General features: G+C 38.6%; 1 protein-coding gene across 1 annotated transcript in view; it reads right to left on the bottom strand.

The window, feature by feature from the left end:
- Window positions 1-17493, bottom strand: part of JADE3 (jade family PHD finger 3) — a 131091-nt gene that overhangs the window by 38308 nt on the left and 75290 nt on the right. The window contains exon 4 of the mRNA XM_040632541.1: window positions 3431-3588. Coding sequence (XP_040488475.1) covers window positions 3431-3588 — 158 coding nt within the window. The remainder of the gene's footprint in view (window positions 1-3430; window positions 3589-17493) is intronic.

A 17493-nucleotide genomic window follows, 5' to 3' on the forward strand; every position in this document is an offset into this window, starting at 1 on the left:
GTTCACAACAGGTCAGATCTGCAGCAGCTGAGGGCATCTATTCCTAAGTGAACGTGATGGAACATAAAGAAGTAAACTGAGATGATTCACTTTGGCTGTTTGAACAGCAGTGTTTCACAGGAAGAAAGAAAGTCACATAAAGTCTTCTTCTCTTTGTAATAAAGTAGAAAAGCTCTCTTTCAAAAGAATATACAAATGGCTACTAAGCACATGAAGAAAAGACGCTCAACATCAGTAGCCATTAGGCAAATGCAAATTAAACTTAGTGAGATATACTTTCAGACCTGCTAGGATGGCTATAATAAAAAAGACGGAGTATAACAAGTATTGGTGAAGACAGGGAGAAAATGGAACCCTCATACATTGCTGGTAGGAATGTAAAACATGCAGATACTCTGGGAAACAGTTTGACAGTTCCTCAAAATGTTAAAGATATAGCTACCATATGACTCAGTGAATCTACCCCTAGGTACATACCCAAGAGAAATGAAAACATAAGTCCACTCAAAAACTTGTACAACAGGGGCGCGTGGGTGGCTCAGTCAGTTAAGCAGCTGCCTTCAGCTCAGGTCAAGATCCTGGAGTCCTGGGATCAAGCCCCACATCAGACCCCTTGCTCAGAAGGGAGTCTGTTTCTCCCTCTGCCCCTCACCCTGCTTGTGCGCACACACACACTCTCTCTCTCAAATAAATAAATAATCTTTAAAAAAAACTTGTACAAGAATGTTCTTGGCAGCATTATTCATAATAGCTAACACATGGAAACAACCCAAACATCTAGCAATGATTAACAAAATGTGGTCTTATCCGTACAATGGAGTATTATTTGGCCATAAAAAGTTAACGAAATACTGATACATACTGCAACATGGATAAACCCTGAAAATATAATGCTGCGTAAAAGAAGTCAGACTCAGAGGCCATACATTGCATGATTCCACTTATATGAAACGTCCAGAAAAGGCAAATCCACAGAGAAAGAAAGATTAGTGGTTGTTATAAACTGAATTGTGTTCTCCCCAAAATTTTTATGTTGAAGCCCTAACTCCCAGTGTGACTAATTTGAAGATGGGGCCTATAAAGAGATAACAGAGGTTAAGTGAGTTCACAGAGTGGGGACCTAATCTGATAGGGTTGGTGTCCTTATAAGAAGAGGAAGAGACACCAGATCTCCATCTCTCTGTCTCTCTCTGTTTCTGTCTCTCCCTATCTGCACAGAGGAAAGGCTATGTGAGAACACGGTGAGAAGGTAGCTGTCTACAAGCCAGGAAGAGAGGCTTCACTGGACCCCAACCCTGACGGCAACCTGATCCTGGACTTCTAGCCTTCAGACTGTGAGAAAATAAATTTCAGTTTTTGAAGCCACCCAGTCTGTGGTATTTTGTTATGACAGCCTGAGCAGACTAATACGGTGACTGCCAGGAGCCAGGGGAAGGGGAAAATGAGGAGTAACTGCTAACAGATGTGGGGTTTCTTTCTGGGGTAATGAAAATGTTCTGGATTTACATAGTGGTGAGAGCTGCGTAAGTGTGAATATACTAAAAACCACCATGCAATTTAAAAAGGAGAATTTTATGGTATGTGAATTCTATCTTGATAAAATTTGTATCAATTATATCTCAATTTTAAAATTCTTTTAAAAAAAGCAAGTTGCACATTTATAAAAGTCCATGCTGGTCACGTGACAAACTTGGAACCTGATTTGACTGAGGAACTTAGTGAAATCCCCCTACCTCCCATTTTCCTAGTTTGATTTACAAGTGTCACCTGTTAGTTGTCTGTTCACTTACAATAAACTCATTCAATCACATGCTTGAGAAAGTGAAAAAATCTTTTTACTTTTAGTATGGGAAAGGCAAGTGGTTAAAAGAGAAGGTTTGTTAGCCCTTCCTACGTACTGTTATTCCCTAACCTTCTTCATTTTTATGCCCTTCCCTTCTTATCCTCATCTTTGTTTTTCTTATCTATAATATCATTTGGTTCTTCATTTTCTTTCCTAACATCCACTCATTTTCCTCTTTGCTTCCTTTGTCCTCGTCTCCTTATATCAGTAAGTGTGTCTTGAAAACCTCCTGCTGTTGGGGCTCTGCTTTTAGGCAGCTTATAGTTACATCTTGTCGTCTTTCTTTCTTTTCTCTTCTAATCACACAGCATTGTGCCTTCATGTGCCCACTATCACATTTTCTTACCCATTTTTCACTCCTCTATTTGTGATGATTGTTCGTACATATATGTTCACATAGAGAGAGAGAAGAGGGGGACCCCAATGTTACTGCTGTGGCATATAAAAATACTGACAAGAAGGACATGAAAATGTCTGATTCTTGTGTTCATTCATGATGCTTTTCTGATTTTTAGGAAGTAGGACATGGTGTTGATGATGATGGAGCTAGTGAGGCTGAGGAAGTGTGTGGAGCAAGACTGTGGGAGATTTCCTTAACAGCACAGACAGTCTCTGTGGGTGGACAGCCTGAGCTTGGGTTTCTAGAAGTGATCTGACAAGCATTTCTGGGGTATGAACTAGGACCTGAGAACCTGATGCTAGGGGCACAGAATTCAAGGACGTGATCTTTGCCCTTTAAGAAGCTAACACGTACTAGAAAAAGACAGATGTACAATGAGGTATTTCTCATAGTAAGTAGCAGGTTGGTCCCACCAGTCCCCTTATCTGGTGCTATTCCTTCTATTCCTTTCTTCCCTCAAACTTATACCAAGCATTTTATTTCATGCCAGCCTTTGTGCAAAGCACTAGGAACACAAAGACCAGTAAGGAAAAATGGCTTCCAAACCAGTCATTACTTTTGAGGACCTGAACTTACTACTTCCTCTGGCAGAAAAGCCCTCTCCCCTTTCCACAAACCCAAGTCTTCTCCTACTTAAACTTTCTTCTCAAGTCTTTGTAAATGAAGGTTATGTGCTTATAGTCAACTTGATATTCTAGTCATCCCCTTTCATTTGGGTTTATGCATTTTACAAACTATATGTTTTGGCCCTCTACTTACAGATGCTATCACTATGAGGCCCCTGTTATAATGAAGCAGCTTCTCATGGGGTTATATATTAATAGGATTATTATGAGCTTATGTAATTAATGCTCTGCTTCTCTTCAAAGACTAATAAATGCTACCGATTGTTGAGTCAGACTTGGAAATCCTACTCTCCAAAACCTTATCACAATTTCAGATTGGACTTCAAATAGTTTTACCCTGTGAATGGGCACATATTATATCCCTAAATAAATGAGCTTGACTTTAACTACTGACCTACCCTAGCCTGGTATCATCTGCCACTGGTCTGAGTGAATTAGTGAACATGGTATATGACTTTGTGTTATGAATGTATAATTAGCCACACAGTCTCTCCCCAACAAACACACAGATAACCGTAAGAGCATTCATTCCCTAAGTCAAAGGTACAAGCATGCAAATACCTGAGGGAAGGCTGCGGAATATTCTCTGGACTGGCTGGTACCTGGACTCCCTTTTCCCATTCTTCCTTCCATGTATCCGCAAAGAGGTAATAGCTGTCAGGATTAATGTGATGAGAATCTGGAAGTTTCATGGCACTGATGAGGTCCTTCCGGAATACCTGAGAAGACAGAGTATACATCTTGAGGAGACAATCAATGCGGAACTAACACCATTTAATGTTCTTTTGAAAAGACTATCCTCATCTGCTCTTCAACAAGAGATACCTCTAACTTCCTAAATGGCCAGGTCAACTTCTATTTGGAAAGGGTCTGAAGTACTGACAGGGAAACCAGTTTGTTCTGGATTCAATAAAGAGTAAAGAAATCCTTCTTGAATTATTTTCTAGGGCTCCTTGAATTTAAATCAACAATACACGTTACTCTAAAACATTGCATAAAACAAACAATCCTTAACTCTCTCAAATTAGCCAGCTTAAGTATCCTCTGATAACTTCTAATTATTTAGGCATCACTTTATTTTTTATTTACTTAGAAATTATTTTAACATCTTAATTTTTTTTCTTCCTGAGATTTTGATAGGAATTATGGTTTTTTTTTGAGGGGGGTAGGGGGAGAGGGAGAGAGAGACTCTTAAGCAGGCTCCATGCCCAGTGTGGAGCCTGACGCGGGGCTGGATCTCATGACCCTGAGATCACCACCTGCACTGAAATCAAGAGTCGAATGCTTAACTGACTGAGCAACCCAGGTGTCCCTACTTAGAAATTATTTTAGTCATATGGAAAACTTACAAAAATAGTACAGAACTCCCATTTACCCTTCATATAGTTTCTTCTAATGTTAACATCTTACATAACCAGAGTACAACGACCTAAACCAGAAAATTAACATTGCTACAATACTATTAATTAATCTACAGACCTTATTAAAACGTTACTAATTTTCTGGTTAATATCCTTCTGTTCCAGAATTCAGTCCAGGATCCTACATTGCAATTAGCTGTCATGTCTCTTTAGTATTCTCCAATTTGTGACAGTTTCTTAGTCTTTGTCTTTCAAGACCTTGACACTTTTGAAGAGAACTGGTCATGTATTTTAGAGACTACCCCTACAATTTGGGGTTGTCTGATGTTTTCTCATGATTAAAGTTACTCATTTTTGGCAAGAATACCACAGAAATGATGCTGTGTCCTTCGTTCCATTGTATCAGGGACATATAATGCCGATGTCTTATCAGTGGTGATGTTAAACTTGATCACTTGGTTAACGTAGTGTCTTGCTGGTTTTCTCCACTGTTAGGTTATTGTATTTCCCTTTGTAATTAATAAACATCTTAGAGGAGATACTTTAAGATTATAAAAACATCCTGTTTCTCCTCAAACTGTCATGAGCTAATTTTAGCATCCACTGGTGGATATCTTGCCTGTAAGAATTATTACTGTGGTATCCAAATGGTGATTTTCTGTTTCCCTCAGTCCTCCTACATTTATTAATTGGAATTCCTCTGTAAGAAAGATCTGTTCCTTCTTCCCCCTTATTTATTTATTCAATTATTTAGCTATATCACTATAGACTTGTGAATATCTAGTTTACTCTTTGGGTTACAATCCAGTATTATTTTTTGTTGTTGTTGCTCAAATTGTTCTACCTTTGATCACTGGGAACTCTTTCAGGCTGGCTAGCGCCTGTGCTCTTTCAACACATCCCGTTGTTTTTTGAGTATTTCCTTAATCTCCTACATCACGACATGCCCCGGCATGTTTATATCCTGTTTATAAAAGCTATTGATTTTATATGTTAACTTCATATCCTGCTACCTCACTGAATTCTTTTATTGCCTGAGTTAGTTTTATCATTGATTTTCCTATGGTTTTCTAGATATATTATCATATCATCTGCAGAGTTTCACATCTTCTTTACCTAGTCTTAGGTCTCTAATTGGTTTCTCTTGTTTAACTGCATTGGCAAATACTGTACTAATATTTGGAATAGTAATGGGGAGAGTCGACAATACCTGCCTTCTTCCTGAAATTGGGGGAAATGATTCTAGTGTTCTTCATTAAGACACTAGGTTGAAGACTACTGTATATCTATAGTATCTATGTTAAATTATCTTACAGTTCTCCTTTGTCCTTGAATGTTTTTGAATGCTTGGGTATTGAATTTTGTTAAGGGCTTCTTCAGTGTATATGAGAATAATTATATAATTATTTTCCTTAGATATATTAATATGCTGTATGATTATATTGCATTTCTTTTTTTGAAGATTTATTTATTTGACAGAGAGAGAGAGAGCGTGTGCACAAGCAGGAGGAGCAGCAGGTAGAGGGAGAGGGAGAAGCAGGCTCTCCATTGAGCAGAGAGCCTGATGTGGGGCTCGATCCCAAGACCCTGGGATCATGACCTGAGCTGAAGGCAGACGCTTAACTGACTGAGCCACCCAGGCACCCGATTATATTGTATTTCTTAATACCAAAACAAACTTGTATTTCTGGAATGAATATCATTTGGTCATGATACATTTCTTAAATATGGTATTGTATTCTGTCTTCTAATATTTTATTTAGTATTTTTGCATCATATTCATGAGTGATATTTATCTGAAGTTTCCTTTCTTTCTTTGAAATTGTCTTTGTCTTTTAGGTTTAGGTATCAGTGTTATACATGCTTCATAAAAGGAATTAGAAAAAAAATAAGAGGCGTTAGAACATTTTCGTTCTGTTACAGTGCTCTAGCATAACCTGAGAATTATTGGGACTATCTGGTCCCTAGGAAACCATCTGGATTTGGTGCTTTCATTGTGGGGTAGTTGCTTAATAATATTCTCTACTTCTTCTTTAGAAATTGATCACTTTAAGCTTTCTACCTCTAATGGAGTCACTTTTGGTAATCTGTATTTCCATAGGAAGTTATCTGTCTGGATAACTAACTGGATAGTTTTTCAAATTTATTTCTGCAGGGGCTTGCAGAGTATGGGCAGTTCTACTTTGCACAGAAGTGTGGGGCCAGAGAAATGACAGTGCTTGTAGAAACTGTGAACAGCAACCTCAATAATTAATGGGGAAAATTATGATTTTTCTATGACCTTTAAACATTTTGGTCAAAATATTAGAAACTCTTATTGTTGGCTGTAAGTATATAAAAAATGAAAAATATAATTAATAATTTAGCATGCTGTAATTAAACATTAGAAACATTGATAATTAAAGTAATTTTTATAAGAAAATTTATCAAGAGTAGGTGGAACAATGCTTGCCTCCTTTTTCTTATCATATAATTTAAGATATGGAGCAAACAACTGAGATGGAATGTTTTAAACTATCATTATTTTAAAAAATCTACGATTTCAGTTTGTATTTCCCTTTTCACCCAAGAGTTGTTTATTCTTCTATTAAATTTTTAAATTTCCATAGGAAAGGACCTTTCTGTTTTTGTCATTTCTGATTTTACTGCACTGTGACCAGAGTATTGCTTATATTATGTCCATGTAATAATGGAAATCACTGTTTCCCCTGTGACTTAATATTTGATCATATTTTGTGTGTGTACCATAGACATTTGAGAAGGTTTATTCTCTATTATCTCTAATATCATTTCAAGTTTGATATATATTCATCATCCGTACCTTACTAAGCTGCTTAAGTTGTTTATATCTATCTCCTCACTTATTTTTTTGTTCACTTAATCTGTCTGATACTGAGAGAGGTGTATGAAAGCCTCCTATGATTAGTGTGTTTCTACCTACATCTCCTTGACTCTTCCATAGTTTTTGCTCCACAAAGGTGGTTGCTGTGTTATTCAGTGTATAAATATTCTTAAGTATCACATCTGCACGGTGAATTGTAGTGTTTAGCACTAAAAAGCCTTCTTTGTTTTGGGGAGCTTGATTTTTACTTCGTCTGAGATCAGGCTTACTCCTCCTCCCACCATTTTCCTGGTATACCTTTGTCCATCTCTATTTCTAGCCTTTCTGAATAGGTGTTTTAGGTATATTCTTGTATACAGATACAGTTGCTTCTTGTTTTGTGAGCCATAAAATTTTTTTTCTTTAATAGATGTTCAGCCCATTCATATTTACTGGCATGTCTCAGATACTGGTCTCAACTCTGTCATATTGATAATTATGTGTTAATTTCCTTATGCATCGGTCTGTCTTAGATGTGTATTGTTTGCTCTTTTAATTACATTTTTTTGCATTTAAGAAGGTTTATAGCTGTATTCTATTTTTATCTTTGTACTTAGATCTTTATTTTTTATCATAATTTTTTATTATGTTATGTTAGTCACCATACAGTATATCCTTAGTTTTTGATGTAATGTTCCATGATGCATTATTTACGTATAACACCCAGTGCACCATGCAATACGTGCCCTCCTTAATGTACTTAGATCTTTAAAAATGTCCTTAGTTTCATTTTCTTTTTTAACCTTTTACTATCTGGTTTATCAGCTTTTATTGTTCTCGGTGAGTTCCTCAGGGGTGAGGAGGATAGGAATGAAATGTCTATTGTGGCAGCCAAGAGGACCCCAGTGTGAGCCTTAACCCTACCCCTGGCAAGGGAGCCCTAGCTGTGTGAAAAGGTCAAAGGCCAGAGGTAGAGGAAGATGATATGAGTACAGCTACAACTTGGACTTGGGGAAAGAAAGAGATTCCCCATAGTTCATTTTCTGCACTCTAAGCACAATTAGGCACTGACAGTATGGGAACCAGGATTCATCTGAAGTTTGATGTATTGTTATCCTCTGGTTGAAAGGGTTCCTGGGTGACTAAGGGGCACAGAACTATGCTCACCAGCCTGGATACACGACTTAAATGACTGTGGAAGACTAAGCTTTGGGATTCTGCCCTTTTCGACAACAGAAAAAAGTATGCTATGAGGTCTTAAGCTAATCTGGCAATGATGTCAGTGATGAAGGCCCAGCTGGAGTCTAAGGAATGAGGGAATACGCTTTCACATAAAAGTATACGTATATGGGTCTATACCTCATCTACTCATTTCTAATTCTGAAAAAAATCAACTATCCACTGGCAGGCTGAAAATAAACATGTCCACATTTCTGGAAGATCAGAGGAAAAAAATGCTATCAATCAGACATTTTAGCCTTTAATGCTAATAAAGTTTCTCTGAGGAGAAACACTGTTCAAATTATGTGTAACATGAAAGTAGAGGCACAGAGCGGGATCCAATAAAGCAGTTAATTCTCCACTGGTGCAGTTTTGTTTAAACTGACAACATTTCAGAGTATAGGACTGAACTATCACATAATCAAATGATGCCGTTTAAATGAATAAAGACTCATTCTATTTGCTTCTTTGCAGGGACAACTCTGCAAATGCCTGTTGCTTTCACTTAGGGAAGATTAAGAATTAATATGATCTGAGCAAAGTAGAGAAGGAAACCAACCCTAAACATGCTGGTGGCCAGGTGGCAACAAAATGACCTCCCTACCAAGAATTCTAGCCAATTAAAGTTAATTGGCTGCTGTGCAGGGAGAAAGCTGTCTACAGAAAAAAAAAAAACAACCCAAACCTGGTGGTTTATTACATAAGGCTTTGTACAAGGGGGTTAGAGAGGATCGCAGTCATATCCATATAACATGTTTTGCATAGAGCTCAGTGTTCTGGCTGGCTAGGGGGAGAAACTCAACCACCATTTTCCTGAACGCTGATCCATTTCTATAAGAGACTACAGTGCCTTTAATGAGCCAGTGGTTAAGCAGTGCTGGTAATTTACAATTGTGCTAAATAAACGACTGTCTTTGGGAAAGAGACTGCTATGGGAAATCCTACTTTAGATCTGGAAAGAATACTAGGGCTAAGTATTTTCAACCTCCTAAAAGATTTCATTTAATTAATTAATTAATGTTAGTCACCATTTATTTATTTACTTATGTTATGTTATGTTAGTCACCATACAGTACTTCATTAGTTTTTGATGTAATGTTCCATGATTCATTGTTTGCGTATAACACCCAGTGCTCCTTACAATATGTGCCCTACTTAATAGCCATCACCGGCCTAGTATTTCATTGTTTTCCATGCGATACACGTCACAAAATAAATCAACTGACTGCAAACCATGCTTAGGGCTTAATAATATCACACCATCTCATCATACAGCTTAACCAATGTCTTTACACTTGATGTAACTGCTTATGAAAATCTGTTCTGTATAGTTTCCTAAGTAGTCTGGAAACATACTGCAGTGGGTTGAACGGTGGCCCCCCAAAAGATATGTCTACATCCTAATTTCTGGAATCTATGAATGTCACCTGATTTGGAAAAGGGATCATTGCAGATATAAATAATTTAAGGATTCTGAGATGAAGAGATCATCCTAGAACATCTCAGTGGGCCCTAAATCCAATGACAAGTATCCTTACAAAAGAAAGGCAGAGGGAGATTTAAGACAGAAAAGGAGGAGGCAGTGTGACCATGGAGGCAGAGACCGGAGTGACTCATTGATCCACAAGTCAATAAATGCTGACAGTCATCAGAATCTGGAAGTGGCAAAGGATGGGCTCTCCCCTAAAGTCTGGGGAGGGAGCACAGCTGGGCCAATTTGGGACTTCTGGGCTCCAGAACTGTGAGAAAATAAATTCCGGTTGTTTTAAGCCACCCAGTTTGTGGTAATTTGTTACAGCAGCCCTAGGAAACTAATACACGTGTTTACCAAACAGAAGAGTAACTTGAAGACTCTAGACAAAGAGATATAAAAGCAGAGGCCAGTGAAATCTGGCCCTTGTCCACGGCTTCAGAAATACCAAACCTCCAGGGAACAGACATTCTGTGAAGTGTGGGAAACCTCACACTGCAGGAACACCAATCAGTTCAGACCTATTTTTCTTAAGCAAATGAAGCCTAGATCTAATGACTATTATAATTTTCCTTCCACCTTTAGAGAAAAACAGCAGACTTATATGATAAGCCTGATTTCAATTTTATAAGCTAGCCAGATTAAATAGCATCAGATCTAAGGTTTCTAGAGAAGCATTTTTACTCAAGGCAGAGTGCAAGAGTCTGCTTTATCTTGCTGTAGAAACATCCCAAGCATGAGGCAGAACATAAAATGCCGAAGAAGGGATAGGAATGTAAGTTCAGTACTCAGGCAGATATCTGCAAAGTGATATGAAATATATTTACCAAACGGTCTCATGAATCTGCTTTTGATAAGAAAAGGAATTCTGGGTTTTTTAAAAAAATGAATACAGGCAAACAAAATAGCTTTAGTGTATCCTGGGTAGAGAGGTGCACATACGGTGGCACACACATATGCAAATATTTGTATATATTTTCATAAAGAAACAATAAAAGGATAAACCAAAAGTTTTTTTTAAAGAAATGGCTACCTCTGGGAGTTGGGGAGAAAACAGGGAGGAAAGAAAGACAAAAGCTTAATCTCTCTGAATATGTTTTGTGTCACGGATGTTTGAACCAGGCAAATGTCTTATACAGTCAAAAATGAAATTAAAAATCTTTAAAGAAAGGAATATGGGCCCAGGACAGACTACCTGAATTAGTCTGCTGGTTTCGCCAACCAATTTGGGGCAAATTATTTAAATTCTGTGTCTCAGTTTACTCATCTGTAAAATGGGGATAACAACACCATCTCAAATGGGTTGTTGTAAGAATTAAATGGCTCAGGGGCGCCTGGGTGGCACGGCGGTTGAGTGTCTGCCTTCGGCTCAGGGCGTGATCCCCGCATTGTGGGATCGAGCCCACATCGGGCTCCTCCCTGTGAGCCTGCTTCTTCCTCTCCCACTCCCCCCGCTTGTGTTCCCTCTCTCGCTGGCTGTCTCTATCTCTGTCGAATAAATAAATTAAAAAATCTTAAAAAAAAAAGAATTAAATGGCTCAATTTATGTAAAGGGCTTAGTGTGGTATCAGGCTCACGGTAATTGCTAAATAAATTCTAGCTGTGGTTATTATTTTATCATCATCATCATAGTCTCAGCTTTACTTCTAAAAGCAGAAAGAACTATACAGCTAAGTTCTCCTATCTATCTGGTCCATAAAAGTAATCGTTGATGGGATAAAGGAGATGTGAGTTCATGGCTCAACTAAAACATGCATGGTTCAGCTCCCAGAGATAGGATTCCCAAGCAAGAGGCCCATCAAAAACTCTAGCCAACACTCTACAGGCCACAAGGTAATGCAGAAACTTCACAAAATAAAACATGGCATTTGATGCTAAATTAAAGATTATGAATGAAGGATCTATATGTTGACACTGACCTAGGTAATGAAGTTGAGAAGTTTTACAAGTTCTTAATTGTGTGCCTAGTTTATATGCACTGGTAGCTTCCCCAAAAGTTCCTGAAACAAAAAAAGCTTTGTACTTACCAGATTATCTGCTCATTTATGGTCAAAGAGGGGATTCACAGGCTAACATACAGCCCAGAAGCTATGCCAAGTCCAACAGTGCATGTACATCTTGGCCCCTCAGATGCATGCAGAAACAAAGGAGGCCTCACTATGAATTCAATTAGAATATCAATGCTTAACCTGCCAGAGCCACAGAATGAAAATGTCCTTCATGGACAGCTCTGGCTTTTACTGCTCTCATTAACATCTCTCAGTGGGCAGTTTCTTAAAGCATAGCTAGTCTGAACATTTCTGTGACATTTTTGGGGGGAAAAGTCAAAACATTTACTTCCTGTATGACACAAAAGGGAAAACTGTCTGGTCCATGTGAATGTAGCAGAGAAACGGATTAGTTCTGATTCATAGTCACTTAAATATGAAACTATACATAAGTGACCACAAACAGATGTGTCACCCCAACAGCACAAAAAACCAGCTGCAAATGTGGTAACTGTACTTAATCAAAAGGAATTAACTGTAAGTGATTTTCGTAGAATTATACAATCTTACAATGAAAAAAAAAGATGTTTAGGTTATCTAAAAGAATCAACCACTTAAAGCAGAGAAAACCTAGCAAAGAATACAAGCCTGTTCTTATACGATGACAAAGGTACCCAGTATTATCAAGATACTGTTTTTTGATGTTAATTTTTCCAATGGAGCAAAGCTTATTCAATTTCTAAGTTTAAAACTTTAAAGATCATGTAATATTTTTTCACAGAAATATTTTTCAAATGGCTTAAAATAATTCTCAGTTTTCTTAGAACAAACAGGATATTTTTGATGCTTTGGGTTGACATCAACTGAAACATCAATTACCATAAAGCAAGGTACTTTTGGGCAACTTAGGTAGGTTTAATTACTCCCCTTACCCACTACCCAACAGAGGTGGTATGCATCCCGGTGATGGAGGAGGGGGAGCAATTGAGTCTGAGTTGGAGATCTGGGCAATTTTCACAGAAGAGATGACATCTGAGGTTTACTTTGCAAGTTTTTCTCCCATCCCTCACTATCCTTTTTTTGTACATTAAGTGTGCATTTGTAAGCTTGGTAGGTCAGAAAAACAAATAATCAAGCATGTTAGAAATATAGGCTCTATTTGAGGGTATTGCAGTGTTCTCTGCTGAGTTAAAATACGTGAGCTTTCACCCTGTTGCTATGAAAGTCTTAGACATAATAAATGAAACTACGGAACTACAGATGATACGCCATCAATCCTTTAAGATAAGTTATGTTTTATACACCAGTGAAAACATGTATGTGAAAATACCCTGGCTTTTGAGAAAGAATAGAAGACTTTTTAATACATTCAAATTAGTCGTCTAGTACTATGTGCTTTTTCTAGGGCAACTGGCTTTTTAAAAACGTCTTTAAGAGTGTAGGCCCTTTTGAGAATCGGATGAAGGCTACTAGCATACGTATACACGCAAAAACACATTAAAAACATACCCTTAAAAAAGCCTGTATACAATTTGCAGAAGCTACCAAAGCCCCTGAACCATACGTGGAATTCACACACCCCAAAAACTCTTCTCTAGAGGATGAATCAGGGGTAGGCATAAACAGGAATCCCACTGAAGCACTAAACATCAAAGAAAATACGTATCTATTAATGCAGCTGATTAAGCCCCAGCGAAAACGATCATTTACACTGCACTTCAATGACGAACTCCCATTATAAACAAAAGGTTTCAGTCAGAAAAAAGAAACTCCCATCCTTACGAGAAGAAAAAGGCAAGACAGGCAGCAAATTAACGATTTTTTCATGAACGCTTTAGAGAAATGAGTTGCGGGACAAATGGCCAACTCAAGGAAGGATGACATGCCCGCAGCGAGACACAGGACAGGAGCTTTTGCTTACTGGGGCAGAAGCCACAGCAGGAACACTTAACTCAGAAATTTTGACAAACTGCTGGGGGCAAAGTGAGGACAACCAAGAGAGAATGAAGTTCCTGGGGGCTATAGTAATAGGGGGTTCCAACCCTCTTGTAAGCTTTTTCTCTAGAAACCCAACCAGGCTGTCACAGTAAAGATGGTGGAAAACCTGGAGAAGCCCCCCCCCCCCAGTGGTTCTGTCTGGGTCCCTGGTGCTCTGTGTCCTGGCTCCCTTACTGAACAAATAGCTTCACCTGCAGGGGATGGCTCTCAGGTGAGGGCACCGGTGTAATTTCACTAGTGCTGAGAAGAAGGGCAAAGCACCCACGCTCAGCGTCCCTGTGTTACACAGGGGGGAAAAAGCCTTAATCTAGAGGAGGGAGAACCTTAAGGACAGAGACTGAGCATACCAGAAGATACTAGCTACAGGCAGACAGGAGAATAGGAGGCAGGGACAAAAAAAAGCTCTACCCCTAAAATTCACTTCCCCATCTCACCCCCAGCAACAGGACTACTACACATGTCAAAGACTGAGAGTAATCAGGTTAGAGAACAATGTCTTTCCCCAGTACTCTACCACCATGCTAAAGCCTCCAGTGATAGTAACAGTGGCTTATACTGGGAGAGCTGCAAAAGACAGAATCTCTCTAAGGACAAGCACAAAGTGAAGTCTCTGGTGCCCACAGTAGTAACACATTTCAAATATTCTCTTACACTGGTAGTGGGAATGTAAACTGATGAAGCCCCTTTGGAAAACAGCCTGGCATTTTCTCAGATTGTTAACTAGGGTTACCATATGGCTCAGCAATTCCACACCTAGGTGTATACTCAAGACAACTGAAAACATATATCCACATAAAAACACGTACATGAATGTTCATAGTAGCATTATTCATAATACTCCAAAGATGGAGACAACCCCAATGTCCGTTAATTAATGAATGGATAAACAAAATGTGATATACCTGTACAATGGAGTATCATTCTGTCATTAAAAGAAATGAACTACTGATACATGGTACAACATGGAGGAACTCTGAAAACATTATGCTAAGTTTAAGAAGCCAGACACAAAAGGCTGTATACTGTATGATTCCATTTATATGAAATGTCCAGAACAGGCAAATCCATAGAGACAGAAGTTAGGTTAGTGGTTGCCGGGGGCTGGGAGCAGGGGAATTAGGGAGTAACTGCTAATGGGTAGGGGTTTCTTTCTGGGGTGATGAAAATGTTCTGTTCTTTTCTCTCTCTTTCTTTCCTTCCCTTCCTACCCTTCCTTCCCCCCCTCCCTTCCTTTTCTTTCTTTTAAGATTTTCTTTATTTGACAGAGAGACATAGCAAGAGAAGGAACACAAGCAGGGGGAGTGGGAGAGGGAGGAGCAGGCTTCCCACTGAGTAGGGAGCCTGATGCGGGGCTTGATCCCAGGACCCCGGGATCATGACCTGAGCCGAAGACAGATGCTTAATGACTGAGCCACCCAGGCGCTCCGAAAATGTTCTATATTTAGACTGCGTTATGGTTATACAACTCTGTGATTAGACTAAAACCTACTGGATTATACATTTTAAATAGATGAACTGTATGGTATAAGAATTATATTTCATAAAAGATGTATAAAGTGTTTTTTTTTAAAGGGCAACTGTTGTGGCATCAGTGGACATCATCTTAGAGGTTCTGATATCCACTCCCATCCAACAATAACAAAGTACCCCTCCTCCCTAATGTGGGATCAGCACAGACTGGGTAGGGAGCCTGGACTGCCACCACCACCCATCAGTAATGTAGTACCCCTTATCACCACCACTCCCACTGCTATCAGTAGAGGCAACAGGGTGGGGATTTCCATCCCCACCAAGTAGTTGGGAAACACCCCTCTCCTGTCCCAGAGACATAACAGAACTATCTTCCTAGAGACCATCTTCCCCTAAGATGGGAAGCCTAGGAATTCTGCAACTGGTGGTACAGTCACCGCCCCACTTCCCCACTGGCCTGGTTACTACAGAGGCCTGCTAAAACAGATTTAAACAAGAATAATACCTATTGGCTGATAATACCAAAAAAGTCCAGAATACAATAAAAATCACTCATCATACTAAGAACTGGGAATGAGAAGAGACAATCAATAGACACCAACACTGAGATGACACAGATGCTGGAATCATCTGACAAGGAGTTTAAAGCACCTATCATAAAAGTGCCTTAGTAAGAAATTACAAACCCTTTTGAAACAAATTGGAAGTTTCAGCAGAGAAACAGAGGATGTAAAGAATAACCAAATAAAAAAATCTGAAATGGAGTAATACAATAACTGAAATAACAAACTCATGGGACAGGCTCAATAGAAGAATGGAATTAACACAATAAAAAGAATCTGTGAACAAGAGAAATTACCCAATTTGATCAAAAGAAAGAATATATACTGAAAAAAAGAAGAATCTGAGGGACCTGTGGGGAAATAACAAAAGATCTAACATTCAGGCAACTGAAGTCCCAAAGGAAGAGGAGAAAGAAGGTGGAGCTGAAAAAAACAGATGAAGAAGTAATGGCTGAAAACTTCCCCAAATTGGCAGAAGATATAAACCAAGATTCAAGAAGCTGATCAAACTCCAAACAGGATAAAACAAAAGAAATCCATGCCCATGCACATCATAAACAAACTTTAGGAATAAAGACAAAGAAAAATCTTAAAAGCAACTGGAAAAGGAATGACTGATTACCTACAGGGGAGCAACTATTTGAATGACAGAAGAGTTCTCACCAGAAACCATGGAGGCCAGAAGGAAGTAGCACATTTTTTCAAGTGCAGAAAGAAAAGTACTGTCAAACCAGAATTCTATATCAAGTGAAAATATCCTTGAGGAATGAAGGTGAAACCAAGACATTCTCAAATGAAGGAAAACTAAGAGAACTGATCACCAGCAGACTTACCCTGAAAGAATGGCTAAAGAAAGCTCTTTAAATAGAAAGGAAATGAACAAAAGGAATGTTGGGACATCAGGAATAAAGGAAGAAGAATAAGAGTAAAAATATGGGTAAATATAATAAACTATCTTTCTCCTGAGTTTTATAAATAATGTTTGTTGGCTGAAGCAAAAATTATAACATTGTCTAGTACAGTTCTCAAAGTATGTAGAGAGAATATTTAAGACAATTGTATGAGAAAGGTTGGGGGGGTGGATAAATGGACCTAGATGGTGGTAAGGTTTCTTTCCTTTTCTTTTTAAGTAGGCTCCACACCCAACATGAGGCTTGAACACATGACCCTGAGATCAAGAGTTGCAGGCTCTACTGACTGAGCCAGCCAGGTGCCCCAGTGGTTAAGGTTTCTATATTTCATCTGAAGTGATAAAATGTAGAGACCACATTAAATAAGGTTCTCCTTTTTAAAGGTTGCTTCCCAACAGCAACCACTAAAAATCTACACAAACATATACATAACTCAAAAACCACTACAGAAAAGTCAACATGGAATTCAAAAAAAAGTTCAAGTAATCCACAAGAAGACAGAAAATAAAACAAAGAAACCAAAAAACAGAGAGAACAAATAGAAAACAAACAACAAAATGGCATACATAAACTAAATCATACCAAAAGTTACATTAACTATAAATGGCTTAAATATTCCAATTAAAAGAGATTGAAAGAGTGGATTAAAAAAGACCCAACTAGGGACACCCAGGTGGCTAAGTGGGTTGAGTGTCTGACTCTTGATTTCAGCTCAGGTCATGATCTCAGGGTTATGGGAGCAAGCCCTGCACCTGGCTCTGCACTCAGCAGGAAGTCTGCTTGAGATTCTCTCTCTCTCCCTCTTCCTCAGTCCCTCCCC

This window comes from Ursus maritimus (genome assembly GCF_017311325.1).
Source record: "Ursus maritimus isolate PB19 chromosome X unlocalized genomic scaffold, ASM1731132v1 scaffold_X1, whole genome shotgun sequence".
NCBI classification, from domain to species: Eukaryota; Metazoa; Chordata; class Mammalia; order Carnivora; family Ursidae; genus Ursus; species Ursus maritimus.